The 27950-nt window shown below is 41.5% G+C and overlaps 1 protein-coding gene across 5 annotated transcripts in view; it reads right to left on the bottom strand.

Moving 5' to 3' along the window:
• Positions 1-27950, bottom strand: part of col16a1 (collagen, type XVI, alpha 1) — a 51366-nt gene that overhangs the window by 11795 nt on the left and 11621 nt on the right. For all 5 annotated transcript variants that reach the window (XR_009786162.1, XM_061760581.1, XM_061760579.1 and 2 more), the window contains exons 2-41: positions 25706-25815; positions 18389-18457; positions 18183-18300; positions 14907-15030; positions 13886-14167; positions 12816-12896; positions 11908-11973; positions 10901-10933; positions 9005-9055; positions 8819-8851; positions 8631-8675; positions 8148-8186; positions 7962-8024; positions 7023-7067; positions 6827-6922; positions 6674-6712; positions 6536-6580; positions 6402-6437; positions 6195-6317; positions 5713-5748; positions 5295-5330; positions 5086-5214; positions 4813-4857; positions 4433-4468; positions 4277-4330; positions 4111-4161; positions 3881-4024; positions 3741-3776; positions 3328-3435; positions 3058-3180; positions 2908-2961; positions 2772-2813; positions 2440-2475; positions 2310-2363; positions 2131-2199; positions 1996-2049; positions 1618-1644; positions 828-884; positions 635-679; positions 476-547 (exon numbers count right to left, since the gene is read on the bottom strand). Coding sequence is in view for 4 of the 5 variants with exons in the window: in XM_061760581.1 (XP_061616565.1) it covers positions 476-547; positions 635-679; positions 828-884; positions 1618-1644; positions 1996-2049; positions 2131-2199; positions 2310-2363; positions 2440-2475; positions 2772-2813; positions 2908-2961; positions 3058-3180; positions 3328-3435; positions 3741-3776; positions 3881-4024; positions 4111-4161; positions 4277-4330; positions 4433-4468; positions 4813-4857; positions 5086-5214; positions 5295-5330; positions 5713-5748; positions 6195-6317; positions 6402-6437; positions 6536-6580; positions 6674-6712; positions 6827-6922; positions 7023-7067; positions 7962-8024; positions 8148-8186; positions 8631-8675; positions 8819-8851; positions 9005-9055; positions 10901-10933; positions 11908-11973; positions 12816-12896; positions 13886-14167; positions 14907-15030; positions 18183-18300; positions 18389-18457; positions 25706-25793 (2784 nt within the window). In the remaining variant the exon portion in view is untranslated. The remainder of the gene's footprint in view (positions 1-475; positions 548-634; positions 680-827; positions 885-1617; positions 1645-1995; positions 2050-2130; positions 2200-2309; positions 2364-2439; positions 2476-2771; positions 2814-2907; positions 2962-3057; positions 3181-3327; positions 3436-3740; positions 3777-3880; positions 4025-4110; positions 4162-4276; positions 4331-4432; positions 4469-4812; positions 4858-5085; positions 5215-5294; positions 5331-5712; positions 5749-6194; positions 6318-6401; positions 6438-6535; positions 6581-6673; positions 6713-6826; positions 6923-7022; positions 7068-7961; positions 8025-8147; positions 8187-8630; positions 8676-8818; positions 8852-9004; positions 9056-10900; positions 10934-11907; positions 11974-12815; positions 12897-13885; positions 14168-14906; positions 15031-18182; positions 18301-18388; positions 18458-25705; positions 25816-27950) is intronic.

Genomic DNA, 27950 nt, shown 5'->3' with positions numbered 1-27950 from the left:
GATGAACGTTTCCATTCCACTACCATCACATCTTATATCTTTCTTTACACCTTTGACTCTTGGAACACACCACAGTTAAACTTTATTTGAAGGGATTTTCAAAATAAATCAAAAAATGAAATTACTGCTAATATCTAACAGAAGACCTTCAAATAACAGTTTGTCTTGACTGACATTCCCCATAGTTGGCTCAGTTGCAGTCAAATTGCATGAAAGCATGAAGCATTAGTGCATTTTTTTTGTTTAATCCTGATGATTTGGGTTTCATACCTACAATTTAGTGAAGTATTTCCAGCATGCATTTTATTCACCCTCAATTTTCTAAGCATGTCAAAATCCTCATTTAAGAGCACCCAACCAAGCAAGCTGAAAGCTTCAACTGTAAGTAGCTCGAACTTCAATTCAGAGGAATAGATCTAACTCTGAATTGAATTTAAGAAAGAATGCCCCACCACCACATCCCCATGTCTCTTACTTGAGGTCCTTGCAGTCCATTGACACCATGAGACCCTGGTGGGCCTGGCGGGCCTGGTGGTCCTGGGGGTCCCTGCAACACATAACATTATGTAAACAAAACATGACGTTGGACATTCCAAGTAAAAAACAATGAAGACTATTGGCACGCAGATCAGACCTGAGGCCCAGGCTGCCACGTGCCTATTATAGCCCCGGGAGCACCCTGGAAGGAGAGAGGCACCAAAATCAAACACTTCCACAAGCAGAATGGAACGCAATCACAAAGTGAGAAGTGAAACACAACAAACACGGCAGATGTTGGGTAGCAATTCTGTATAATCAATTCAAATAATGCGTTTGTCTATACTCACAGGTCCGCCTGCACCTGACTGCATTGGCGTTATGCAGTTACACTCGCCAGGGTCGCCCTAAAAATATAGAAATGGCAATATACAAAATATGTTAAACTGAAGTATAGCCTTCATTCTATTAACTATACAAGAGTGACAATTCTGTATTTCTTTCTTAATCCTGAAATTTTATGCATTAGGTGACTCGTTGATTAAACGCTCTGAATATTGTTAACACTCCATTAACTCCAAGAGTTGCAGTAGATGAAATTGTCACCCCTAACTGTGCTGTGCAAGCATACTGTGAGTGCACGAATGAGAAAATGCGCGATGCAAAGCAGGTTCAACTCCCCCCCACACTCCTGCATGTATTCACTATACATCAAGTACACGAATTAACTCAACATATTTTACTCATTTCTTCTGAGTGTGGTTGACTTAAATAACTATCCTTCATTCAAACTTTTTTTCAACAGCTCCTATCATGCAAATGACACCCAGATAACTCTTGAAAGTAGAAGAGATCTCCTATTCTCTCATCTCACTCACCCCCGCATGCACCTTTGGTTCAGAAATCGGATGAATATGGTAAGCGATAGTTTGAGGCAACTGCTGACAAAAGTGCCCTAAAACTACTCTTGTTTACCAGCCACAATACACTTGTCACCTCTGCTGCTTCTCTATCTATGCCCCATAGCCGGTGTGTGTGCACGTGCGTGTATGTGTGGATGTGTGTTATTACCATCTGTTCCACCATCTCATATTCTAACCCCTCAGAGATCATTTCATCCAAACAAAATGGTAGACTTACCTTGTCCCCCTTAGCTCCATCAAGCCCCTGCAAGAGTATACACACACATACACAGCACACGCACACACTCGTTTGTTAATGAAGAAGACAGCTCAGGGCCGTGAGCTGAGCACAAATCAGGGCACCGTGGATGAGATGGCAGAAGACAATGCCTCTGTGCTAGGTAGAGGCAGTTATCCTTGGTTATCAATGTTGTCTACAATCAAGGGCAATCCTAAAATAAGCTCATCAAAAGTGACACTCTTGACAGACACTAACACAAGAAGACAACTATTCAAATTAGATTATGGGATTTTGCATCTTTAAACATAATTTTTACATTGTCGATGTACAAAAACGACCAAAAGTTTTAGACGATAAATTAACAAGACAACTCACAGGTCTGCCATCCGCTCCTGGAGAGCCGGGCAAGCCGGGAGCGCCGTCTCTACCCTGTGGGTGAAAAGGAAAAAAGGTTGGCGACAATACGTTCATATGCAGTTCAAATGAACGGTTTTGCAAATTATGTCATACTGGTGGCCCAGTTACGCCGAAGCCCATTGGCCCTTGAGGTCCTGGAGGTCCAGCATCTCCAATCAGGCCCTGTTAATGTAAGAACATATTTTGTTGTATGTATATTTTACATCTGCAAACAGAATATATCAGGGATGGCAGCCTTTTGCAGAGACTATTACAAAATATGAAAAGTTTACCTTTTCCCCAGCAGGACCTGCGGGGCCAGGTGTTCCTCTAGATCCAGGAGGTCCCTGAACAAAACATTAATTTTAGACTTAACTACAAAATATCAAAAAGTACAACTTTTGCAATTTGACTCAAACTTACAACAATACCCGAAAGTCCTCTTGGTCCCTCGATACCCTTTGAGGTACATTGAGAAAAGCACTGGTCAAAGAGTGATTTCTCTCCATTACATTAAGCTGACTCACTGGTCAAATAAGCAATGAATATATTTTATTAACCTGCCCTAGATATACTAGAGCAAGATTATATGGCGGACATGAAAAATGTAAACATAGATATCACAGAGGAATTTGGTGTTCATTAAATATCAGTAGAAATGCAAGAAGCTGTGTGTGACCAACATGAGCTGCAGACAGAACTTGATTTAAAGTGCTAGATTTGTTTATATCGCAACGCAAATAAATCTGCCTTACCTGTGCACCTGGGAGGCCGAGTCCTGCAAGTCCGGGTTCTCCCTACGAGGAGCGCAGCAACATCATCCTTTAAATGCTTTTAAAGATCACAACAACTATATTATAACAACAACAACCAATAAATGGACACTCATACCTTGCTCCCTTTGAGACCAGGGGGCCCTTGTACACCTGCTAAGCCTGGTTTACCCTAAATAAAAAAGGAGATATACGATCTCATCATTGAGCTATTCTCTAGGCCAAGACCCAGCTCGCGAGTAACAGCTAAAAAATGTGCATGTCTCACATTTTTGCCTGTCTTCCCCACTCCTGGAGCGCCAGGCTCTCCTCTTTCTCCTTTTGGCCCGGGCACAGCCACACCATCGCCCACCGCAGTGTCCAGAGATAAACAGCTGGTACAAGCATCACCCTGGCAAAACACATCAAACCAAAGTTGGATCCACAAACCTATTAAGACTATCACTCATCACCTGTTAGTGTTAGTTTCTAACAGTATCAAAGTATTTTACACTGCACATATCTAAAGACATGCATCTAATGGCAGATTGATACACACCTTCTCTCCCTTGAAGCCCACTCGTCCATCTTGTCCAGGCTCTCCAGCCAGTCCTGGGACTCCAGGAGCACCATCGTCTCCAGTATCGCCTTTGTCACCTTGGTTACCCTGATAACGCACACACGCCCACACACAAACACACACACAAACACATCATGAACGTATTGTTTGCGGATGCAAAGATACATTGTACATGCAAATCAAGCACATTACTGTTTCTGCAAACAGCCTTAATCACATCTGATCAGTTACAGGCGGTCTAGCTACCAACTTAGGCCTACATGGGATATTTAAAGTCTGATGCTTTATGATGCGGTTTCATTTATGTATTTTCCTTTTTTGCTTTTCGACTGAGACAAGGTCTGCGTAATGTTGTGTGAAGTTGTTGATGGGACTTGGGTACAGAATCTTACCTTATCTCCTTTCTCTCCAGCAGCACCTGAGGGGCCCTGTGTGTGGGGGGAACACAGTGATGTGAACATGCACCTGGACACACTCTGAAAATCTCTCGTTGCAATCTATTTGGATTTAGCTTAGTAGTTCATATCAGCACCTGTTTGCCATCTGCCCCAAGCCCGGGACGTCCAGGCGCACCCGGAGGGCCGGGTTCACCTGGGTTGCCTCTTGTTCCCTCGGGTATTTTGATGCTGGTAGGTCCGCTGCCGACCTCGTATGGTTGGCACACACCACACTGGCCCTTGAAAAGGGCAGAGGATAAAGAAGGTCAGGTCGCATAACAATCATGCTGAAGCAAACAAAGAGTGAGTACACGTCTTCTCTTACCGGCTCCCCTTTCTGGCCGGGAAGACTGAGACCAGGCAGTCCAATATCTCCCTGTAAATATAGAAACAACACAAAAGACTGTGTCACTATCAGTTTTTACCAAAAACATTTGTTATCTAAAATAGCTGGGTATATGTTTATCCAGGCAGTTTGATAGTTTTCTTACCTTCTCACCATTTTCTCCATTTTTGCCAGCAGATCCTTTTGCACCAAGTTTTCCCTGTGTTTTTTGGGGGGCAGTGGATGATAATCTTTTCATGATTTGACAGGATCATGATGTGACTCAGAACATTCGGTTTCAAAGAGCTTAATCTAAACTCACCGGCTTACCATCAGCTCCTCTTCTCCCTGCATTCCCCTGCAGACAAGCAGAAGAAAAAAAATTCTAATTAATAAAAAGGGATGTGTCTTTTGAATTGGTAATTCATGGATCATCCTCAGATGCACCTCGGAGGCAACCGTGTCAAATGCATTTACCGCATCGCTATCTATGATTTTCACCAAAAGGCTCCCCACTAACTCAAATTCCTATAACAGTCTAGACTGAAAATTTGCGTGCCGCCGTGATTATATTGGTCCTGCAGTTCATTAAAAGACCCATTTAAAAAAACAGCTGAATTAATTCCCTTTATACAAATCTTAAGTATAGCCTGCTATTGAGGTCACCTCCTCTGAGTCCTGTTTCTTATTTATGTTACTTACCTTCTCTCCTCTTGGGCCAGGTGGTCCTACATTTCCAGCACCTCCCTATGGGGGAGAAAAAGTGAAACAATGCATCATTTTAATGAAGGTCCTTATCGTGGCTCCCTCATGCAAGGAAAACCACTGATGTAAACAAAAACAAAAATGCACATAAAGTCAAAGAAACACAATTACCCAATCAATTTCATGCTACCATATCTCTTTGCTTTCTTTTCTGGAAAGTTCTATAAACAAGCAAGAGTCATTATTAATGAACTGTACGGATAGACCTACTTGTTCTCCTTGAATTCCAATGCCTGGTTCTCCTTTTTGGCCCTTCACTTGCAGAGTTTGAGTCCCAACAGCGGGGACCAGGTTTGGGGGGAACTCGCCCAAGGTGGGACATGCAGAACAGGCCTCACCCTGAACAACATGAACAAACAAAATAGATTTCTTTGAATAAGTGTCAAACTGTTGTTTATAATCTGACACAGTACACTGACCTTTTCTCCTTTCACACCATTTGATCCTGCTTCTCCCTATATTAAAAAAAAAAAAAATCAAAATATAATTTATAATCCCAGTTTTCCCCTGATCAAAACGATTGCTTCGAGATGTCGTGTTTCGACACGGCTTCGGAAGCATACGGGTCAGTGTAATTAGGCAGATGTGGGAAATGTGAGCATGACAAAGTGCTTGGGTGGGCTTCGTGCACATGTGGGCATAGATCTAGCAAGTCGGCCATGTGTGAGAGCACTCAAAGGAAACGCATTGCCGTTTCCATCTGCTTTCGGCGAGGGCCCTCTGCAAAAGCCCGTGCATATCTGAATGTGTTAGGATGCAGATGAGTGTGTTTATGCAGCACTTGCACGGAATATGCAAGAGACGTGAGCAGTAAATGAAGAAGTAACAACAATATACCTTCTGTCCGCTCTTTCCATCCACACCTTGAAGTCCCTGGTGAATATAGAGATAGTAAGAAAGATGGTTTATTTGTCAAAGGTTATCAGTGAGTGAGGTCGTATCCCACTTTGTCGCTCTCTGCTGCTCCAACCTTTGTACACCTTCAATAACAGACTCCAGGTGACAGATACTTGCAATACAGAAAAGTGTTGCAGAGAATTTTCATATTCCCACACTTGTATATCATTTCCCATTCCATTTGAAAAGATACTAAATGAGCAGAATGAGAAACTGCTTTCATTCGAGCTTCTCCAATACTTTGGGTAAGTTACAAGGACAGGTACCACCCCAAGGCCAATATCTTTCTGCACAAATTGGGAGGAAAATGCAATGCGTACAGTACGCTGTAAAAACGTTGTTCAGAATATGTCTGATAAAAAGTCCAGAAAGGCTGTTCAACGTATCAGAAAGTTGTGATTCATAGTGTATATTCAACTTACAGGTGGTCCTCTCTGTCCAACTCCTGGTAAACCGGGCTCTCCTTTGGGGGCCCTCATACCTTGCAAAGCCACCATGTTGCCGAAATCGACGGGCAGTGTGGGGCAAACTTCGCATGCGTCTCCCTGAAAAGGAAAGTCAAACACAGTAAATAGTGAAGCCAAATCACACACATTGAAGATAAAGTGGTTCAAGACTGGCTGTAATACCTTTTCTCCTTTATGCCCAGCTGGTCCTCTTGGCCCCTAAGAGTTGAACAGGCGTATAGAGCACATACAACTAATCTAATAGCTCCTAATACTTTTGTACATTACTGGATATCTTTAAAAAATAGATATCTCACTGGATCTCCAGGTAATCCATCGTCCCCTTGAGGTCCGGGGTCACCCTGTTAGAACAAAGCATTATGCATTAAAACAATTAAGTCTGGAAAAAAATGTTGAAATAGAATAATGTTCTAATGTTGTAATTCTAAACCTACCGTGTCTCCTTTTGCACCACCAGGGTGACCAGGGGGGCCCTCAAGGAGAAGAGCACAATTATTTTCTTCAACTATGTTGAGGCTCAATTCACCATCTCAAAAAAATTAGTAAAATGACACGAGCCGATTACTGGATTGACTTCATTTACTCACAGCTGGACCTGGCTTTCCAACTCCGGGCGGGCCTGGAGGTCCGGGCATTCCCGGCTCACCGGCCAAGCCTTCAGGACCCACCGAACCTGAGGTCCCCTGAAAAAAGTTCAACGGACATCTATTTAATAGTGATGCGACAGTGGAGATGTGACACACAGGTTGATAGAAAGGTAGCTCGGATTTAATGCACGCCGACCTTCTGTCCCTTGGGGCCGACAACACAGATGGAGCCTGCTCGACCCTGGGAAATGAAGACAGGCAGAAATAAATGCGACAGCGTCACTACAGGTCATTGACATCATCAACGACAGCCCGAGTGGCTTAACGAGATCGCCGACCCTCTATCTCCGAAAATTGGGAAAGACATCTGTTGATTTCCTGCATTTGGAAGACATCTTAAAACAGGAACTAGTCGACGGAGGAATATTCTAGTGTGTAAGAGGTATCATCTTTAGCATTTGCACCAATTCCTGCCTGCCGAATTCAAGTCACATCAACCAGCACATTTATATTCACTATGTCAGATGGACGGAGGCTTAAGAAGAATCTATCCCCTGCCAAATCCATCTGTCGCAAAAACCACTTTAGCCTAGTGAACGACTGAAAGTGAGTGTCTGATGCTGGAACCGGGGGGAATATCTCAGTGCAGGCGTACGCGTTGTAATTTGTTCCTCAAAACTTTCTATTGCGTCTGCGGGATCACCACCCTGAACAGGGAAGATTAAAGGTTTAAATCTTCCTGAATAGGGGGGGCTGCCTGCGTGCCAGGCGGAGAGCCCGGTCAATGAGGCGGCATTGATCGTGCGAGCATTGTTGCTCTCGTCTAATCTAACCGGAGTTACCAGACTGACTTCAAGCTGCGGCAGTGAGAGGAGGGATGAGATATCAATGGGAGTCTGATCTTAAAGATTAATGCCATATAAATTGAGTGAATATGCCCTTAGTCTGATAAAAGTGCCTGTGTGCGCTGATATCTCCCCATCAGTGTGCTTTGTAAGCACAAGCTCAACTTGGCATTTAGTTGAGTGCATCAATTGGAGGATTTGTGCACATCATGTAGGTCTGGTCTCAATTTGTGGATAAATTTAAAAGTTCATTATCCAGAGAACAAAGTAAGAAACAGCGGAACACTTACATCCTTCCCTGGAGTGCCTGTGAGACCCTGTAGACCAATGTCACCCTTTTGACCTTTGATTCCCTGGCAAGAGGCAGACGAAAAAGTGAGAAACACACTGAGGTAGAGCGGGGGAATTAAAGGGCCAAAAATTAACAAGATGGTCAGAACAAGGTCAAGTTTCCCTTCGTTTCTTAAACCGTTCACCTTGAACTCAGCCGCTTCAGCCCAGTTGGCAGGCAGCGCCTGTGAAGTGAAGAAACAGGCAAGGCTCAAATCAATGGCCTGCTTCAAAAAATCACATATCGCACACGCCACTGGTGCAAAGCAAACACCGCACCAACTAGTCAGCCATCCTCCAGGACAAGCGGTAAGAAACCTTTGCTCCAAAACAAATACACACACACACACACATACGCACAACCTGAGAGGATGCATGCATAATGCAGACGAAACACAGGCAGGACACTGAGGTATACTTTACAATTTAGATTCAGCAAAAACTCATTCAAGCCTAACCGCACTGACACTTGCAGTGCACGAACACTCTGACTCACAAGTGGGAAAACAAACAAAAACACACATGAAGAATACGATCATTCAGAGTAAAAAGAGATTTTGAGCTAAGTTGATGAGGGGTTAGGAGGTTTTGGATGTAGTGGGAGGCGAAGACGTGACCTTTAAACTCACCATCTCTCCTTTCACTCCTTTCTGGCCCTTGGTTCCCTCCGCACACTGAGGTTAGAGACACAGAAGATGGCATGTTTGATTATCGGAGGCCACTTTTGGCTAGACGTTAGACAGAGCCAAATAATGAGCAAGGCTTTTTTGCTGCAAAACGATGCAGAGTGGTCATTAGCAAAAACAAAGTTACTTACCGGACTTGAATGGAAGCCAGAACAATCATCACCCTAGGAGAAAAGGCAACATAAAAAGAATAATGTTTTCTTCCCTCTCTGCGCTTCCATGTACCACTTTACAGCGCAAAGCATGTCAGGGCACGAAATGACTGATGATTGATGCTTAGCCCTGCTGTACGTACAAACGCACAAAGTATGACTCACCCGACTGCCTTTTTCCCCTTTGATCCCAGAAAGTCTAGCAAGATTTAAAACCTGAAAAATAAACACGTGAATACCACCCAGTTACACAGTCCAGAAATATGGCAATTATCAAATTGCGGAGTGGAGTTAAGCAAGCTACACATCAACCGTCCTTATAATGAGTACAGTTCAAATTTAACAGTATCTGCTGCTACCAGGTGGTGGCACTATTTCATAAAAATAAACAGCCCGGCACTGCTACAGTTTACAGTTAAAAAGGATGTGAGGTGTGCACAAGCACTCATGCATTACCACAAAGTACCCATGGGAGACTGGGATCAGTAGGAATGTTTGATTCCCTCAGCGCACGACTGCATGGAGCAGATGCTCTGCAACAGGCGGTCCCGCACACCCAAATTGGATCGCCATTAAAAACATAACTGAAGCCTTTTTAGAATCATAAAGTAATTAAAATCCGAGTCCTCCCTCTTGCACCTGCTGTTTCTGTGTGCTTTCACACACCATCAAGTGGCTTATTGACACTGCAACTGTGTCTCTGCATGCAGGCCGGTGTGCAAAGAAACATTGTACTGTTTGCCTCCTCCCCCTTTGACGCTGTTTAGAAAGCTAAACCTAAAGCCATCAGTGGCAGTGATGACTCACTGTTTCCAAGCTCTTGTCTCTGTAATCGGACTTAGTCAGGCCCTTGCAGTCAAAACCTTAGAGGCTTTGCTTGTGTTGTTTACAGGGAGTAGTAGTAATGCTACTTTCACTGCATGTGGTATAAATAGCAGAAGTACTCTATCTGTCAGGCGTCTTCTTTTTTCTTTTTTTTTTCTTGCTGTTAATACCATAGTTGAATGTTAAAGTGTGCTTGTACATTTCGTGAAAGTTTTATGAAGGCAACAGTGTGTGACTGGAACAAATTAATTCACTTTCCTATTGAGAAAAGTCAAGTTAAAAGTCTACCAGTATCACAAACTCAATTGTACTTGCGTTTGGAGGTTTGACTGTGTATATAATTTCTTTTTCCAATATCCTAAAAATATGTCTCAAATAACAGGAGCGCCTTAATTTTTTTTGCTAAATCCTACTTGACTCTTGTATATATCATCAGTGACAATGCTTTGATGGCGAAAATAATTGTGTGTATCTTTTTAAACAGATTTGTTTTGTTGCTGATTTTGGATTTCAGGTTTTTGCCTCACATAATAAAAGCGGTTATTTTATTAAAAGTTAGCGGAACAAGAATACTGTGATGGAAATTGGTTTCTGGCATAGCTTTAAGGAAGGCGGCCAAGCAGAAGCCAGGATTTAGGATTCATATGGGGGCAATGCATATTTTTGCCTGGAAAAACAGTTGCCTGTGCAATTTGTACACATTTGTTCACTTATGTGACTTTGCAAGGACTTCCTCCTGCACTAAGTAGCAGGGCCCCAACCCTAACAACCTACATTGTGAAAGTCGGGGAAGGTGGCCAGGTGCACGACTAAGCACACGCAGGAGCAACATAATGAAGCATCTAGAGTTTTGTGTTCTATTTGTGAAAAGAACATGCCTAGTGTAGCTGAATGACAAAATTTATCAAGCAGGCGCAACTCCCGAACGAGGCGCATAATGAGATGAAAATCAGTCCTCAGTCAGTCAGAAAGGTGGGCGAGGGAGGAACAGAGGGAAAAAGGGAATTCTAGTTATTTCAACAACATGCATCAACTACAGAAACAGCATAGAGGGGAACACAAATACAAATGCATGACCTGCGTATATCTAAAAAAAAAAAAAGATTATCTGAAGCCACAAAAAAAAGAATTTTTTTTGGGTGAAAACACCGTAAGATGAACAAATTAGAAATATGAAAATTCAATGAAGTGATAAAAGGCTGTGATAAATGGAAGCTTTTGAATAAAGGGACATACTTTCTCTGCCAGGTCCTTGGAGGAGAAGATCTCCTTTTAGAGAAGAAAACGTAGAGGTTAGTCACAAAAAAAACAAGATATGGTCTTGTGTTGTAAATCAGTTTCATTTACACTATAGTTGAGCAGTCCGAGTATATGGATTTCAAAAAGGTAAGGATGAAATTTTGAGCTATCCACATGATAAACATATAGACTATTTTGCTAAGATTGCAAAATATCCCATCAACATCTGCTACTGAAACTGCAATGAAGAATTTGTTATGTGAAGAAGAAAAAAAAAACTACAGTAAAAAAGTCAAGTCAATGTCTTGCTGTTTGTGCATTTGTGCTTTTGAAAAGCAAAAGGACATTTGGTGGAAATAGAAACTGAACATAAAGGTGTCTTGGATGCAATGATATGTGATAATGTCAGAAAGAGGAAGTCGCTTGGAACATTTCACTTATCAAGGAATTACTATGCAGACGGAGTGTACAAGAACTGATCGGAGATGGGAAAAGAGTAACAGGTGAGAGTGACAATGAAACAGATTACACACTCAAGTTGTTTTCTAAAACCAATTTTGGTGCCGATTAGTGATTCTGAAGCAACAGTAATTGTGCATTTTACTGTATAAACATCATGTTTTAATCATAATGACAATAATAATAGGCTATAATGTACTCTATATTCCATTATTATGAGTGATGAATGTAGCAACAAAAATAAATTGCCCCTATGTTGCCGTGGAAAAAAATGTATATCAGCATTTGACAGGTATGAAATTCACCATGGAAATTAGTGGAGAAGAAATTACTCCCATAGGTTGCATCAGGCACTCTTTGGAATGTTTTGACATGGCCTGTGGGTACTGAACAATCGCTATTTGCAATCTAAATCCAACAAGAATGTTTAGAAAAGAAGTACAGTAGTTTAAAGAGACAACAGCCGGTGGGGTTAGGAGATGTACAAACCATTAAAAACTCTCGTAATACCGAAATTGGTCGGGGTTTTGTGTACTATTTGTTACCTGGTTAAAAGTGTTTTCCAACTCATTCTCTGCGGCCCGTCGGCTCTTGGAGGCATCCAGTGGGCACTGTCACCGTGGAAGACAAAATATTCGAACATTATTTTAGTCAAAATACTCTATATTTTGTATTATATATGAACTAAACTCCACTAATTAAATGTTGACAGATAGAGCTACTCATCTACCTTTATTAAAAGTACTTCAGCTCCAGGCCAGACTTGATTTACATTGGGGGACCAGACAGAATACAAAATAATAACTTTAATTATTATTTAATTCACTTCATAATTATTAATTATTATTTAATTATTATTTAATGCACTTCATAAGAGTTTAATGCTGTTTTACATTAAATACTACGAGTGAGGAAGAAAAGCTCCGAAAACATTTGTAACACAAATAGGGAGTGGGCGGACGCTACCGATACTGTTCGTAACAGTGAACAACACAAAGAACATGGTTATGAAATGTCAACATTTTGAAAATAACCACGATATTTTCTGAGGGATAAGCTCATCAATTTGGAACAAAAGTCAAAATAAAATGTTTCTTCAAGGTCATCATGCTACATTGGGCAAAACTTTCTGAGATACCACGATCATATATTGTATCATGTATGGAGAGGCTCGAGCTGAATTGAATATGTTATGGTGCATGAGAGCACAAGTATGGTCACGTCTGAACAGGTTTTAACAGATCAAATTGCTTAGTTTTTCGGATATTTTTTGGGGGAAACCATCATAGCAATCCTGTTGGCTGTTGTTCAGGCCTTCTGCGTATATGATGTTTAATCCATATTTAGGATGAGAACGTGAAGGTGTTTTATTTAGGCAGGTACCCTACTCAGCTTGTTGGGAAGAGCAACAACTAAAGGGTGAAAAATGTTGAAGCAACGAAGAAAATCTTACTCGAGCTCCTGGTATCTCACAGCAGGTCTCCTGGCTGGCAAGGGATGGATCACAATAGAGCACCACCTGCTGAATGTCCATCTGAGAGAGACAGAGGGAGGAAGATAAATAATCTCAACGTAAATGAGGCGGTAAACAAAGTTGAGGGCAATTAAGCTCCGATTTATATAAAGTGTGAGCAAAGCACTTTGTCAGGAGATTTGTATGTGCCTGTGTGTGTATGAATGGCTATTTTCCGTGTTAACCAAATACCCTGCATGCTTTTAGACTAATGAAGTTAATTGATCTTTAAACTAATATAAATGCCGGGATTACTGGATCTATTCAGCGTTAATAGGCCCGGCTCACGGCAGGCTCATTCTCCCAGGTAGTCTGCTTGCTTTTTAATCATGACTGAACAAGATTGCCTCATCGAAAAACAGCACCCAGGAGCAGAGGATATGGCGCAAGCACACACTTAAATACTAATATACACACGTGCAAAGAGAGAGATTTGTCAGAGCAAAGGGATTTTCGAACAAATGTTATTCTCTCATTGTCCCTCATCATACTGCCAATGGAGACAATTCAAATAGCCTAATATGCTTAAAAAAAAGTGTACCAAGGGTGTGTTATTTTTATAAAGAACCACCAAGTCACTTTATGTTCTGTATGTTCAATCCCAGAAACAAACGTCGTATCCGTCTTTATGGTAAAGTATAAAAAAAATTGAATTAAGATTAAGGTGTGTAATAGTTCAATAGGTGTTAAAAAGGTCAAACTAAAGGTTTCTCTGACTAAACAGAACAGAGCAGGCCAGAATATGTTGAGAAATTACCTAAAGCAGTGTCTTAAAAAAACAACAACAAATGAATTGATTAAAATTCATTAGAAATGTCCATTACGCCAATAAAGTTCACTATAAATCTTAATGACCCACATAGGTTTAAGGGGCGTGTAAAACTGTTAGCATTTAAAGACTTGTGCTTGAGATAGTTTTGTCGAACGCATTCAATAAACCAATTAAAAATGACAGTCACGCACTGCATATTATATTTGGAGCTTGTAGGAGATTCAGCGAACAACCTTACCAGTACAGGCCTGGCGTCTGTACCCCGAATGCCCAGCAGAGTATGTCCATCGGTGGGCAGTTTTCCACGGGGCTCCAGGGGCTGCGTCTCGACGGGGCTGCAGTCCACGAGGAGGGAGGCAGAATCTTGTTGGACGCTGAGGGCCACCTTGTGCCAGCGTAAGTCCAGGAGAGATCCCACACCCTCGTTAGTGAAAACACAGCTCACCAGGTCATCTGTGGCATCTGCCCGTCTGGCTCTCAACGACAGGGTGCCATCTGGACCGTTGAGGTCTATAGAAAGCTACATTGATGGTGAAGAATGTCATCAGAACGGGAGTTGTGGTTGCCAAAACACAGACATATAAATATTCAAAACTACTTGAGGCTACTAAATCTGAAACCGACAGGCATCAGTGTCAACTAAGAGTAATATCTAAATGCGACAACCACTTCACGGAGGTGTAGAACACACACACACACACACACACACGCACACAGGGATGATTTAAAAAGGAAGACATTAATTACACACACGAGCAGTAGACCCAATAAATCATTCCTAATGAGGAGACCTGGCCTCCATTCATCATACATATCGAGTATTTAAATCTGGCTTCTAGTGATTATAGGTACTCCGAGGAATCCCTGTGCTTCATCATGCATTACACATACATGAATAACAAAGAAGGGGAATACTGTAATGCAGAACATGATTGAATGGACGAGCACGAGCAAGATGTCGAGAGGGATGATTCAAACGAGGAATACGGTGGGTTTAGGCAGCTGGAATGAAACTGGGAAGAATTTTAAAGGTTTGACAAAGTGACTATGGAAAGGAGATTTGGGCTGCAGCAAAACAAAAATAATAATAATAAATGTTAACAAAGGTAACTGTATGAGAAATGATGATAAATGAGAAAATATATTGTGGAAGTGAGATAAGAGTGACAGGGGAATGGAATTGGGATGTTGAGGGGAAGAAGGGAGGGAACGTGGCTCTAAGAGTGCGATGATAAAGGCTATTCTAAGAAGAAAAAAACCTGAGGGTATCCCTGCTCATCAGATATCTGGAGGAGGTAGGTGGTGTCCCTCAGGGCAGTCTTCTTTAATGCCAAGGTGAATATCAGAGAGAACTCATCAGGAAGGCCATCAGGAAACACCTCACTGCAACACATAATGTACGTTTATTTTAGCTGTGGGACAATTCTTAATGACAAAGTAAGACTATTAGTTCTGAAAACTACAAAAGTTTTGACAGGATACATAATTCAAAATGCAGCTGATTCACATGGGAAGCTATTTCTTCAGGACAAGGGGTAACAAAAGATCATTGAAATTGGAAGGTCTGCTACTGTCCAGGAGGCCATAAACAATCTGAGGGTCCAAGATAAGAAATCAAAGACATCCCGGACGATAACTAAAGTTCAACAAGTTCACATCCTCCGAGAATGTTGATCCGATGGTTAAAGCAGGAACCTGTCGGATTTGTTGTCAAAATTGCAAGTACAACACACTGAATGTGTACTGGCATATTCGAAAGCCTTCAAAAATAATTGCCCACACCAGCACCTCTTTAGTTAACATTTCACATTTAGTTCACTTTTTTTTATTCCACAAGCATAGCACCATTCAAATGTCAAAGCCTCCTTTGAACAATATCATGTTAAACTAAAATGTCACATTTTTTTTAATTTTTTTGTCTTTGGTGTGAATACAGCCAAATCTTGAATAAAGCAGTAACAGAGCAAGAATCAGGAGAGGATTGAGGGGTTAAATGTGTTCACAATTGAATCCCAAAAAAGCCATTTTAAATGACAGAAAAAATATAATTACCGTCGCTACATGATAGATCAGCAAAGGTTTAGGGTTTGGATGTTTGGGGATATAAAGAGGGTATAAATGTATTGTTCTAGTAGAGGAAAAAGTAATTATTTTTTTAAATACAGTAGGCTTCTGAGAATAAGACTATTAAAAGCAAAAGGGCTACCATCAGATTTAGTTCATCTTTTTTCAAATTAAAATGATTTTTTTGGGGGGTTCAAATGTCCTCCGATGTGCTTGAAGGTAAAATGACATGGTGGGTGATGGTCTGTACCTACAGTATGTGATCTTAGCTTAGCTTATCTTATATTGAGCATAGAGCCAACATTACAATGCACAGCACACAATGAGTCCATAACCCTTTGGCACTAATTTTCATAGCAGATACAGCCCAGCAAGCTGCATCCCTCAGTTTGGTCAAGGGCACCTAAACACACAAATTCACACAGACGATTATTCACTGCATGAAGGTGTATTGAGGGGTGAAGGGTTCACAAATAACCCCGATGAAATGCATGCTCACTGAGATGGCAAATACTTTAAATAATCTTACAGCCATGTCTTTGTTTTGCACACATACCACACAGACACTCAGAAGGGTCGATGCTGGCTGATGGTTTCCTACCCCTTGAAGTGATTTATGACGGAAGGAAGATCATATGGAAAATGTCCAGCTACAAGACATTACAAAGGGTGAAGATGGGTAGAAGATTTTTTTTGAAATTAGTAATAAATAGCAACTCTCATTTCGTGTACATTGTAAGCATCGCTGTCACTTTTTTGACGAGAATCACCATTATTTTACAAACATCATGTTTGTAGTGAACCCGTAAAAAAATAAATACAAGTATATTTTGAATATCATCTTATAGTTTTTACTCATTTTGGAATCCGGTCACTGGAAAGGTCATAGTTTATATTTCCATCCAGTTCCAGTACTTTTTATCTTATCCAGGGTGAAACCACTGGTGGCTGAGGTTTGAGACTTGTGTAAATATAAAATAGCTACAGTATACAATGTTTCATTGTTTCATTGTTGTTTTTCAATCCACTTCCACATCTTGCTCTTTTGTATTCAGAGACATTTTGCACCAGTAAACCACATACTTTTTTTTTTTACAGGATGCAGACTCTGTTTAAAATGTATTCAACAGTTATTCCCACTGACTAATTCTGCCATCGACCTCAATAACACATTTAATGCATAAACAAAAAAAATCATCATGCTAGGCAATTGATCCTGTTTTAGCTTTCTTAGGATGTTTAGCCTCAATGCCTTTTTTTTTCCTGTTTTGAATTGCACTTTGCACTGTATAATGCAGGACTAATGCATGTGAAATATTTTGATTGCGATCTGGACCGCGAGCCATGATATCAGACAATTGCTTTTCCCTCTTTTTGATGCACTCCAGCGACATAAAAGAAACAGCCCTAAAGCAATCAAATCCTGTTTTGCTGAGCGGTGGCCATTTCACTGGCAACAAAGAAATGAGACCGCCAAGAAACAAGTGGCTTGAATTTGCTGTCACTCATTTGTGAGTCGATTAGCCTCTAATACAAAGCAAACCATTAGTCTCCCATTAGTGTACATACATCTCAGCCTTCAGTCAGGCTTGTTGCGGATGAATTAAAAAGCTGCTTGAGTGACAGCACGCCATGTTTTATATAGTAGCAGCACACTGAGACAGATTTAGCACATAAGCACAAAAGCATGTAATCTTACGCATAGAGCGAAAGCCAGAGAACAAGCCTCAGGGTTTCTTCTTGATGTATTGACTTATTGCCTGGATTGGAACCTTTAACACTCCTGTTGTCACTGCAACATCCTTTGATCGTCCTTCTCCCTCCTGCCTGCACTCTTATTTTGCCAGAGACATTTTTGTGCAGTGCGTGGGCGAAGGTGAATGACGGAAGCAAATGAAAAAATGAAGGGAAAATTGTGCCTGAACGATCGTGAAAGTATTCTTTACTTAAGACCCATAAAAGCATTTCCCTTCAATTTTTGGGAGGATGCACACAAAGAGAGCCAAGAAACTGCAAAGCAGCATGTGAGAGATCATTCAGACAGTTACACAACATCGATCACGTGACATAATTCAGATTATTATGTTTTTCCCTCCGGTGTTGTCCAATTCGGATATGGCTCATGGCAGCATAAAAAAAATAAAACAATGCATGCAAGTCTACTACTTACTTACTTTCCAGTTCAAAGAAAAAGTTGCTTTCTTTAAATTCTGGGAAACTGACTAACTAAAGCTGGTACACAACAGCCACTGGACAGTGTTGACATGTTGAGAGGAAGTTCAGAGGCTTCCTAGCATTCTGGTCATTCATGCCATTGCGTGAAAAGAAACAACACCGCAAAACATAATCTGCTTTAACTTTCTGTGTGAATCAGACTTCCACAGTTGTGAACTCTGCGTTTTTGTGCGCTTCTCGCTGTGGGGGAGCGTTAAAGGCCAAGACACAAACAAGGAGGTGTCGGTTAAACTTACTCAGTGGGGCGAATGAGGGGAGTCTTGCCCAAACGGAGGATGATGGGTCCGCGTGGGTTGCGGATCTTCTTGACGTCTTGATTCTTGAGAAGGGAGAACCGCCTCACCAAATTAAAACCTGTGAACGGCAGCGGCCTTCGTCAACATTCTCTCACAAAAAAAAAAGAAAAGAAATTTGATAGATTGCATGCAAGGAAAAGCATCACCTGTGATATTGTCCCTGGGTGAATGAGGGAACTTCCATTCACCTACTTGTAAGGATGGGCACTGTACATCTGGAGAGAAAAATAGTCAGCTGAAGGTTAGACAAAGAAAGCAATTTGATCAATTCTTCAGTTGACAAGATGAGAAGATAATGCATGTCAACAGTACTGTCTTAGTACACCTTGTTCTAGTCGATGACGTACAGTGGCTACAATTGAGATGTACAGAGACATTGATCTGGAGAAAAGGGGATAAGAGGGTTAGGCTGTAAAATGAAGTCCAAAAGGAGAGTAAACCACACTGAGCTGGATGAAATGAGGCCAAAGCTACGCTGAGAGGAACACAGCTCAGTTTGACAGGTTGTCTCGCACTGCGCTTGATGGACATGTTCTCACCTTGTGTCAAAGGGGGGGGCAGGGGGTGTTACAGGAAAAAAAACTGCTGCCAGTCAATTCAGCCTGACAGACTAAAAAGGAGGTGAGGTGGGAGGATGTGTGATGTGTGGGGGGGGGAAATGGTCAATTACCGTATTTTCACGACCATAAGGCGCACTTAAAAGTCTTACATTTTCTCCAAAATGGACGGGTCGTCTTATAATGCGGCGCGCCTTGTGTGTGCACCGAGTTCCAAAATCTATAAATGTTGTTGACTGGGAGCATTTCCTGCTGACACGCTGCTTATATATAGGAAAGGCGAACGTGACTGAGGACAGCATGCATACGTAAAGGGGGAAGGGTGCGCGTGAAAGGAGGACGCTAAAGGCACGCCCCCAGTAGGTATATAGCGCCGGTTTGTGCATTGTGCAAAACAACATCAGTTTGGCTAAGAACCCCCGAAAAGGGCACCTATGAAGAGACACGCTTACGAAGCACAGCTTAAACTGCAAGCTGTCACTTACGTGGAGGAACATGGGAATCTGTTCATTTGGGATACAGAACATGAGGACTTTGATGGATTTGTGGATGAGGATTGATAAAAAAATAACATGAATACATTGTTAAATACTTCAATAAAGTACAACCGAACTCAGTTTTGCTCCCGCTGCCTTTTTAAAAACATTGATTTAGCGTGCATGCATGCTAGTGTATGTTTTACTATGCCTGCGCCCAATAATACGGTGCGCCTTATGTATGTGTTAAATACAGAAATAAACCCCGTAACTGAGACTGTGCCTTTTAATACGGTGCGCCCTGTGGTCGTGAAAATATGGTACAGTGAGACATGGACCTTGTGAATCACTGTGATGCACAGTAATTGATCTCTTTGGGGCCGAGATCATAGGCCTGAGCAAAACATTATACCAGGCTCACATTTCTTTTGGGGGGAAAAAAAAAGAATCTTTTTTTTTTTTTATCAATCTTAATCTTCTTATGGTGAAAGATACTTTGGTATCAACATTGTTGTTGTACAAATAAAACCAATATAAAAATGGAGCCAGGCTTCAAACTTGCTGTAGTTGAAGCTGCGAACCAATTGCCACTCAGTGGGGAATTTAACTGAATAAAGGTTTTTGTGTTTTTCTTTATGAAGCTAAATCAGAAGCAAGGCTGAGACCAGGCCTTATTATTAAGGGACTAATAAACAAAAAGACAGAGTGGAGCCTGAAGAAACAACCTGCTTTATTAGGCCCTGAGAATGAATGTGCACCCCGTTTGGAGTTCTCGTTTCTTCAGTTTAATGGAGTTGAATGTAATTGAGAGTTTGGATGAAATAGCCAGAGCAGGCCACAGCTGCTTCCAAGCATGCCACATGTCAGGGGCTAAAATTACTGCAGAAATTATGGCATCATTAAGAATGAGGAATTGAATTTCACAGAGGCCTGCCGGTGACAGAAAATGTAGTAAGTCGTCACCTATTCATCTTGACACCCTGCAGCATCTGCTCAACTCAGTGCCAAGACATTAGACAATGATTCAAAGCGTAGCACATTGCGGACCCCTCTGCATGCGTTGCAGGTTGTGCTGTTGTTGTCGTCTACTTGCACAAATCAAGGTACGGATAAGAGATGTCACATAAGGAGGGATTGGTAAACAGAGAAGAAAAAAAAAAGAATCAAAACACTGTATTTTTAACTTGGTCCTCCACTGATACCAGCTTCTGCAAAGTCAGCACAGACTGAAATCTCTGCGGCCTGCCAAAAAAGATACAGCACATATATAAACACAGTCTATATCTTCATTCAGCGTCTCCCAATTCTGGCATTTTGATGTCAAGAAATCTCAAAGTTCTTTGCTGCTTATCCTTTTGTTGTTCTTCTTTTGTTTTTCATCAGCGCCTCACCCCATCGCAGTGTCGAGATGAAAGCCTTGTCGGCTGTGGAGAGATCATGACCACAGGCGAGCAAGACAGCCGGGACCAAGAAAAGCTGAACAACAGTTGACAAGGCGATGAGGCGTAGGGAAGATGATCAGTGAGCATAATAAAAAAGTAGACGAGGGAAGGGGTTAAAAAGACGTTTGGGAGATATGTTACTTAAGGAGGAGACCTCAAAACACATTTTACATGATAATACTTCTTTATTTTCCAAATAAATTCAGTGAAACCAGGATTGACCTGTGGTGCAATTGTCCAGATATCATGAATGAGATTGTGGTGAACACGTCTGCATCACAGTTCTGAGGTTCAGGGTTCGAAGTCAAGCGTTACTGGATAGAACATGAATGGATTAATAATGTTTGTTTCTACGTTTCATTGCGGGATGTTACAGTCCTCCAGCAGTACACATCAAATCTTCATTTTATAATTGAGTTCAAAGTTTAGCCTTAGCATTTTATTTTTAATCAAGATTTAGAAATATTTTAGATTTAAGTGCATTGTAATTCGCAGAAAAGTTACAATTTTGGGAGGTTACAAAAGCAGACTTTTGTTCTCAATGCGGATGATCATAGCTGTATTGACATTTATTATTATACTGAAAAATCTGAATTACTTTTTTTTTGTTTTACATTTTTGAAGTTGCCATTTGACCACGTAAAACTCAAACAGCTTATATTTAAAAGGGATTTAGTTAGGCCTGCTGTTGTATAAATGAACACATTGGGGAAATGGTATATTGCTACATATTTAGAGTTGCAGGCGATTTTATTGTGGACTTTAGAAGTTGGCAGAAGACACATGGCATAACTTCAAGCCCATTTCTATTTTAGCTGCAATCAAAGGGGAGCAGTTGCCTGTTGACAATCTTATTAGTGCAAATTAGGAAGGGCACTCTCCTGCTAGTATCAGCATGCAGCCTTGAATGGATGGGACAAACTTCTTCCTTTTTAAAGAGTTGCAGTTGAGTCCTGCCAAAGCGAGTAATGATACGCTCGCAATCATGCAACACACAGCAGCTAAAGACGTTTTAGGTCTTCAGATGAGTGACACAATGTTGTTTGCGATTTTCACTGAACACGGAGTGTCTGTTTTGCACAAAAGCATTTTTAGTTTAGATGTGTTTATTTGTTGTTGTTAGCAGGTCTACTGCGTTGGTGGTTACAATAAAGGGCATTTATTGTCATCTAGTCTCTCTTTGTTTTCAATGCGCATGCTACTGACAGCAGACACTGCCAGTGTTCCAACAGTCTGACAAAAAAACAGGAATACGCTGCTAGGTGCTCCATGATCTTTTTCTTGTGAATGGTTCAACCAGATTTGCCCTCTGCTCAGTGGGATTCTAGTTGTGCATGTATTAATCAAAGCGAGAGAATTCAAAAGAAACAATGATACTTCAGACATTTCGCATGAAAACACTTTAACAACATGGACTAAGAAAATATTTCAAAATGCTAAATATGACACACTTATCTTGTATCTTATCTTAAAAGGTGCAAGAGTGGCCTTATCGTCCACTGCCTGCCTGTGGCAGAGGTCACTGAAACCTAGTAGGTTCTCTGTGAGCTTCCCTTGGATAATACACTTGGTAAGAATGTGTTCATTAGGGAGAGGAGGTCAGAAGTGTGACCACACCGTGCGGGTTTTAATAAGGGAGAATACTGACTTATTGAACGTGCTTTACAGTGTGGCATTCACAGATAATTGAACTGGGCTGCTGATCAGCAAAAAGTCTTTCTCTCTCAGAGCCTTCTCCGCAACCTCGGGCCATTAAAGTCATACAACGCATGGGGGGGTAGCTGTTTGATGCGTGATGTCGTTGATTTAATACAATGATTCTACATTGTCTAAGAGGGGAAGGAAAATAACATACTAAGAAGGTAATAAAAATTTAGAGGGGGAACTAAGATTGCAATATATTACAGTGTCACACTTTTGCTTCTAGGCAAATGAGAACGCATGAACATTCCTGGTCGTTTTCCAGAGATAAAAAGTGCAGTTCAGAGGAGTGGAAAAACATAAAACGCAACCCTTTGGAGGGGTAAGCTCCATCATTTGGGGCCCTGGCCTAATTTTATTTTATTTTTATTGGAACATACACGCATAGGCTTTCAGAGCTCTCTAAACGTCTGTTATTTGAGAAAATCCATTCTGTCTTACAGTTGGCGTATGAAGGTAGAGAATGGATAATTATAATGGAAAAATGTTCCTGTTAGAAACAAATTGGTTTAGTAGTTAAGAAAAAAATTAAATAAATTAGTCTTCAGGGCACACCATGCAATATTCCAGAGGTCACCAAAATGGTGCCCCCAAAGACCAGATGAGTAGCCTGCTGCCTGTAGCGCACAAATGATGTTACATTGTGATTTCCAAGGAATGTTATGGAAGTGATCATTTGAAAATGTAAACACTGCAGTTGCATATTGATATTTATGTTTCCCACCTTGTTAACTCAGAGTTGATAATTATTGTGAGAAATCATTACCATGATCAGTGTCTTTACATAGATGGATATCATTAATCATTAAATAATAACATATATCCATCCATCCATTTTCTGAGCCGCTTCTCCTCACTAGGGTCGCGGGCGTGCTGGAGCCTATCCCAGCTGTCATCGGGCAGGAGGCGGGGTACACCCTGAACTGGTTGCCAGCCAATCGCAGGGCACATAGAAACAAACAACCATTCACACTCACAGTCATGCCTACGGGCAATTTAGAGTCTCCAATTAATGCATGTTTTTGGGATGTGGGAGGAAACCGGAGTGCCCGGAGAAAACCCACGCAGGCACGGGGAGAACATGGAAACTCCACACAGGCGGGGACGGGGATTGAACCCCGCACCTCAGAACTGTGAGGCTGACGCTCTAACCAGTCGGCCACCGTGCCGCTAATAACATATAATTAAAGGTAATTTGAACAAATTAGTTGTTTCAGAATTGTGCATCAACTGGCTAACCCTTCGCATGCTGCAGTACCCAAGGACGTAGCTCTCAGTTTCAAAAAGACTGGTGAGGCCGACGATACCTTATTTCATATCATGAGCAAGCTTGTCATTTTAGGAAGCATTTCTTAACTACACTACAGTGATTCTTGGGAAATATTTTTTGTTTGCACAGCTATGGCCATATTTCAAAATTGATCGTATGCTTGAGGTAGACAACTACTTGACACACAAAATATGTTTATAGTCATACAGCATCTGCTATTTTTGGGAAGTTGACTGAGCATCAGATCAGCAGATATATGTGTGAACTTGTGGTCTAAAGAGCCCTCAACGCAATTCAATCAGAACAGAACAGAAATGATGTGTCAAAGAGAAGCATTTGATTGAAAAAATGCATAAACAGCTGGGCTCAACAATACTCAAAAGGTCAAGAAGTTCATGGAGAAATAGACCAACCGCAACCATCTCACTAGGTTAAATTTGTGCTTCGGGATGCTGAAATCTTCGGGACTAAAATACTGACGTTTTACCACAAAGTTCAAAGTGCTGGTCAGTGGTCGCACTCAAGAATGGAAAGGCCAGATTAGATTTGGGTTTTTAAAGCTATTCTATTCTTTGGGCAACTAAAACCATGATTACCTTGCACCAAAATGATGGGTGGAAAAGATTATGGTGAAGCTCTTTCAAAGTATTGTTCACACGTCCGACTTAGATAACTTTAGCACTAATGTGAATTGATGATGTAAAAGTGCCAGAATGAATGGTGAAAGTACCCAAAGCTCACATTCAGCCAAATATTGAAAAAGTGATAGCAAGACTGATAATGATCTGAAAAGTGCCGCCAAGGCAAACCGTGACCCTCTCATGCACGGAAATTAAACATGCTTCAAATATCCTGAATCCAAATAAAGCAGCTTTTCACTTTTGTTTGGCACACATACAGGTAGCAGCACAAAACACAGTGCAGTTTAGACAGTGACAAAAGGGATAATTCCAACATAAATCATAACTTCAGACTGCAGAGAGTCTGTTTTGCACAAAAACATCTCACTTTACCAAAGCAATTTGATTTGCCCGAGAGGACCGGTCACTTAGGCTGATATGCCGCGGTTCTGCAGCACGATTCTTCAACACCAGTTTTAATTAAACCTGCTCCACAGATGTAATGTCAGCAAATTACCAGTAAATTGAGATTTGGATGAGTCAGAGGAATAGTCATGACAGCGTTTTTGTGTAACTTGCTGTAGTAAAAATGTTACGGCTGCACTTGAGACATTACTTTCTCTCAAACCACTCCGGCGGAAGCCTCAGGGGCGCTAGCAAGCAGGCGGAGTCTCGTCTGACTAGCCAATGAGGGTCTCCCAAGAGAGGCTCCTCAAAGCTTGTTTTGAAGCTCCAGGAGCTGCGAGGGACTGCCATTGCACCCAAGTGATATCACGAGTTTGCCCCCGAGAGCACGAAGACGAAGCGTGACTGTTTCGAACGAAATAAATACATTGAGGAAAAAAGAGAATATGTTCACCTCTTTACCCACAATCCTGACAGTCACTGTATGAAAGAAGGTCAGTCAATCAACACACTGTGAAAATGATTGAGGGCTCCTGAAGAGAGAGGCGACCGCATATTTTTGCCGCAGTGACCACCCTGCTGCTAACAGCCAGCAGCTGAAACAAAGTAAGCCATAATTATGCTCCATATAACACGAAGCGTTGAGCCGCATCGGCTCAGGGTTAGAAAGATGAACCAGCTGCTCAAGCAATACTTTTTTTTTTTTTTTTAATGGTAGGAGAAGGTCTTTTAATGAAGTGACCAGAGATGCAATCAGTTGGAACAGTTAAGATATTTTATGTTTTGTATTTAGTGCTTTCGGTCACGTGCTGCTAAATAAGAAATAATTGGGGGGGGGGGGCATTGAATGCTGCTAGAGGTATCAGTTTACATCTTCAGCAATGCCAATCTGAATAACAGTGGCTAGCTAGGATAAGAATGATTTTCGGTTACGTTCTTGAGTGTATATTCACATGACCACATTATTCTTAGAGCAGAATTAGGAGGCTCACCTTGCTCCGATGGAAGCGTTTCGCAGGATCTGAGGCTGACGGCCAGCAGAGTCAGGCAGGAGCAAAGAAACCACATGCTTTCACCCATCTCGCCTCACCTCAGCCTCCACCTGACGGATGAACGCACACAAAAACGTCACGCTCCTACCAGTATTCTGCATGCACACCCTTCTGCATGTTTACACCTCCATAATGATGCGCCACTCCGTCATTCTCCAATAAATGTTGATGTTTATTTATGAGCCAGTCACAGTCAACGTGTTAATGATGTACTATGGTGCAGGCTTTGTTAGAGGCATATGAATTAGCCTCAATGTCGCTCATTAAGGAGCGTAAGTCCATCAAGTCTGATCATCATCATTAGCCCATCCATCTGGTTGGCCTTTCACTGGGCTTCAGCAACATAAAAAAAAAACACATGCATGTAAATACAATATGCCATAAGCATGAATCAGTTGAGTAAAAAATGAGCAAGAAATCCACTCATGCTATTTCTACCAAACCATTCATATTCAGTTTCCACAGTCGCCTTACCTTCTTCTCGCAGATAAACATGACAACGCACACACAAAACCACACCATCCATCCACTCTGACTCACATTAACACATCATCCACTGACCCGAATTTGCCCCCAGCATGTGCGAGAGGCTCATAACTCTGCAGTGTTTACAGGTACAGCGGAGCCCTCAAGGCAGGCGAGTGAGCAGATTGTCTCCCGTCGACACACCTGTCCTGTCTTTCGGGAGCAATGACCTCCACCTCGGTGCCCCCCTGAGGGTTTTAACACAGTGTGGCCCTGCCTGGTCGAGAATACGACCCGTGATTTCCATTTAGCGTGACCTGACCACCTACTGCATTGCGGCCGGGTGCTGTGGATAGTGTGTTGCAGCACAACTGTAGAATGCAGAATTTGATCAAGCTAACGTCCATATCAATGCTGTTATGATGCTATAGAATAATATATTTTATGTGGAACCAGTCATCCTATTATGTTTGCCCAAGTAGTTTGCTGCTGTAGTATCCAAAAGTTAACCTGAAGAGGAAAACCTACCAAACTTTAATGTCAATATTACTGTTCTGTACTTAATGATACATACCTTCAATGCTGACGAATGGATAGATTGATGTTCCTAAATTGTCTTTCCCCACGTTATTCTGATTAATATGTTCAGTTTTGGCTGCTGTTAACGCAGGTGTACTTCATTGCCTTGTTTGTATTATGTTAAAAAGGACAGCTTTCCATGTTTAAAGCCTAATGAAATGTTTGGTCACAGCACTTTATTTTCACAGGTACACTCCATCCCTGTGCAAAACAATTATACTGTAAAATAACAGTAAGGGAAACATCATGAACTACATTTCCCCCTGCGCCTGGATGGGAAGAAGGTTAATCAAAGCCTCCGATGGCTGTTTGAGAACTCTAAACCTGCAGCCATTATAAACAGCCAGATAGCACATAATCATAATAATAAGTAAGTTCACAAATACATAATGCATCATGTTCCAGAGAGTGATGCATACGAAACAGCTCATTGCTATAATTTTCTGGCTGTAATCCAAATACATTTTGTTAAGCTTCCTGAGTTTCAGAACCACAAAGCTGGCGAGAGGAGATAAAGTCGGGCCACTGGTCTTTGCCGCCGCACTCTCCCTAAGCACATTAACAAAAAAACTAAATGTTTAGGTTACTGCAAGAGAAGTCAATACTACGAGAGGGAAAATGCCTGTTTTGAGGCAAAATCCTGAAGGCAGAGGAGGATCAATGACCAATAATGAACCTGTCACAGACACAATTGACATATTTCTTTCAATCCAAGACCAACTGTCTCATAATTTCCACTACAACTCATGGCCAGGTAAGCGTGGTCTGTGCTTTGCCAATTTTAGACACATAATTCATTATTGTACTTATTTAGACAGGAGTGACAGCTTGTTTAGATGTCATTGCTACAGCCTGCGATGAGGACATATAGTAGTAAAACTCAAGGACGTTAGTAGCCAGCTGTTTGGACAACATTTGTGTGGAGACATTGGTACAGCATATGTCAGTCAGGTCAACTGTTTTTGCAGCTGTTTCTCTTTTCTTCAAATCAAAGAAACATCCTGCTCAGCAGATTTCCCATTGGGCTGACTGTAGACCCTTTTAGGATGAACAACAGCGCTTCGTATGGTCCCACAAAAGAATTTGACTTTATGGGCTGTTGCTTGAGAAGACTTCTATTCAAGTACTTATTTAAGGCTCT

Source organism: Phyllopteryx taeniolatus, chromosome 21 (assembly GCF_024500385.1).
Source record: "Phyllopteryx taeniolatus isolate TA_2022b chromosome 21, UOR_Ptae_1.2, whole genome shotgun sequence".
Classification (NCBI taxonomy): domain Eukaryota; kingdom Metazoa; phylum Chordata; class Actinopteri; order Syngnathiformes; family Syngnathidae; genus Phyllopteryx; species Phyllopteryx taeniolatus.
Note: the sequence above shows the minus strand (reverse complement) of the source record. Positions and strands in the feature narration are given on the sequence as shown.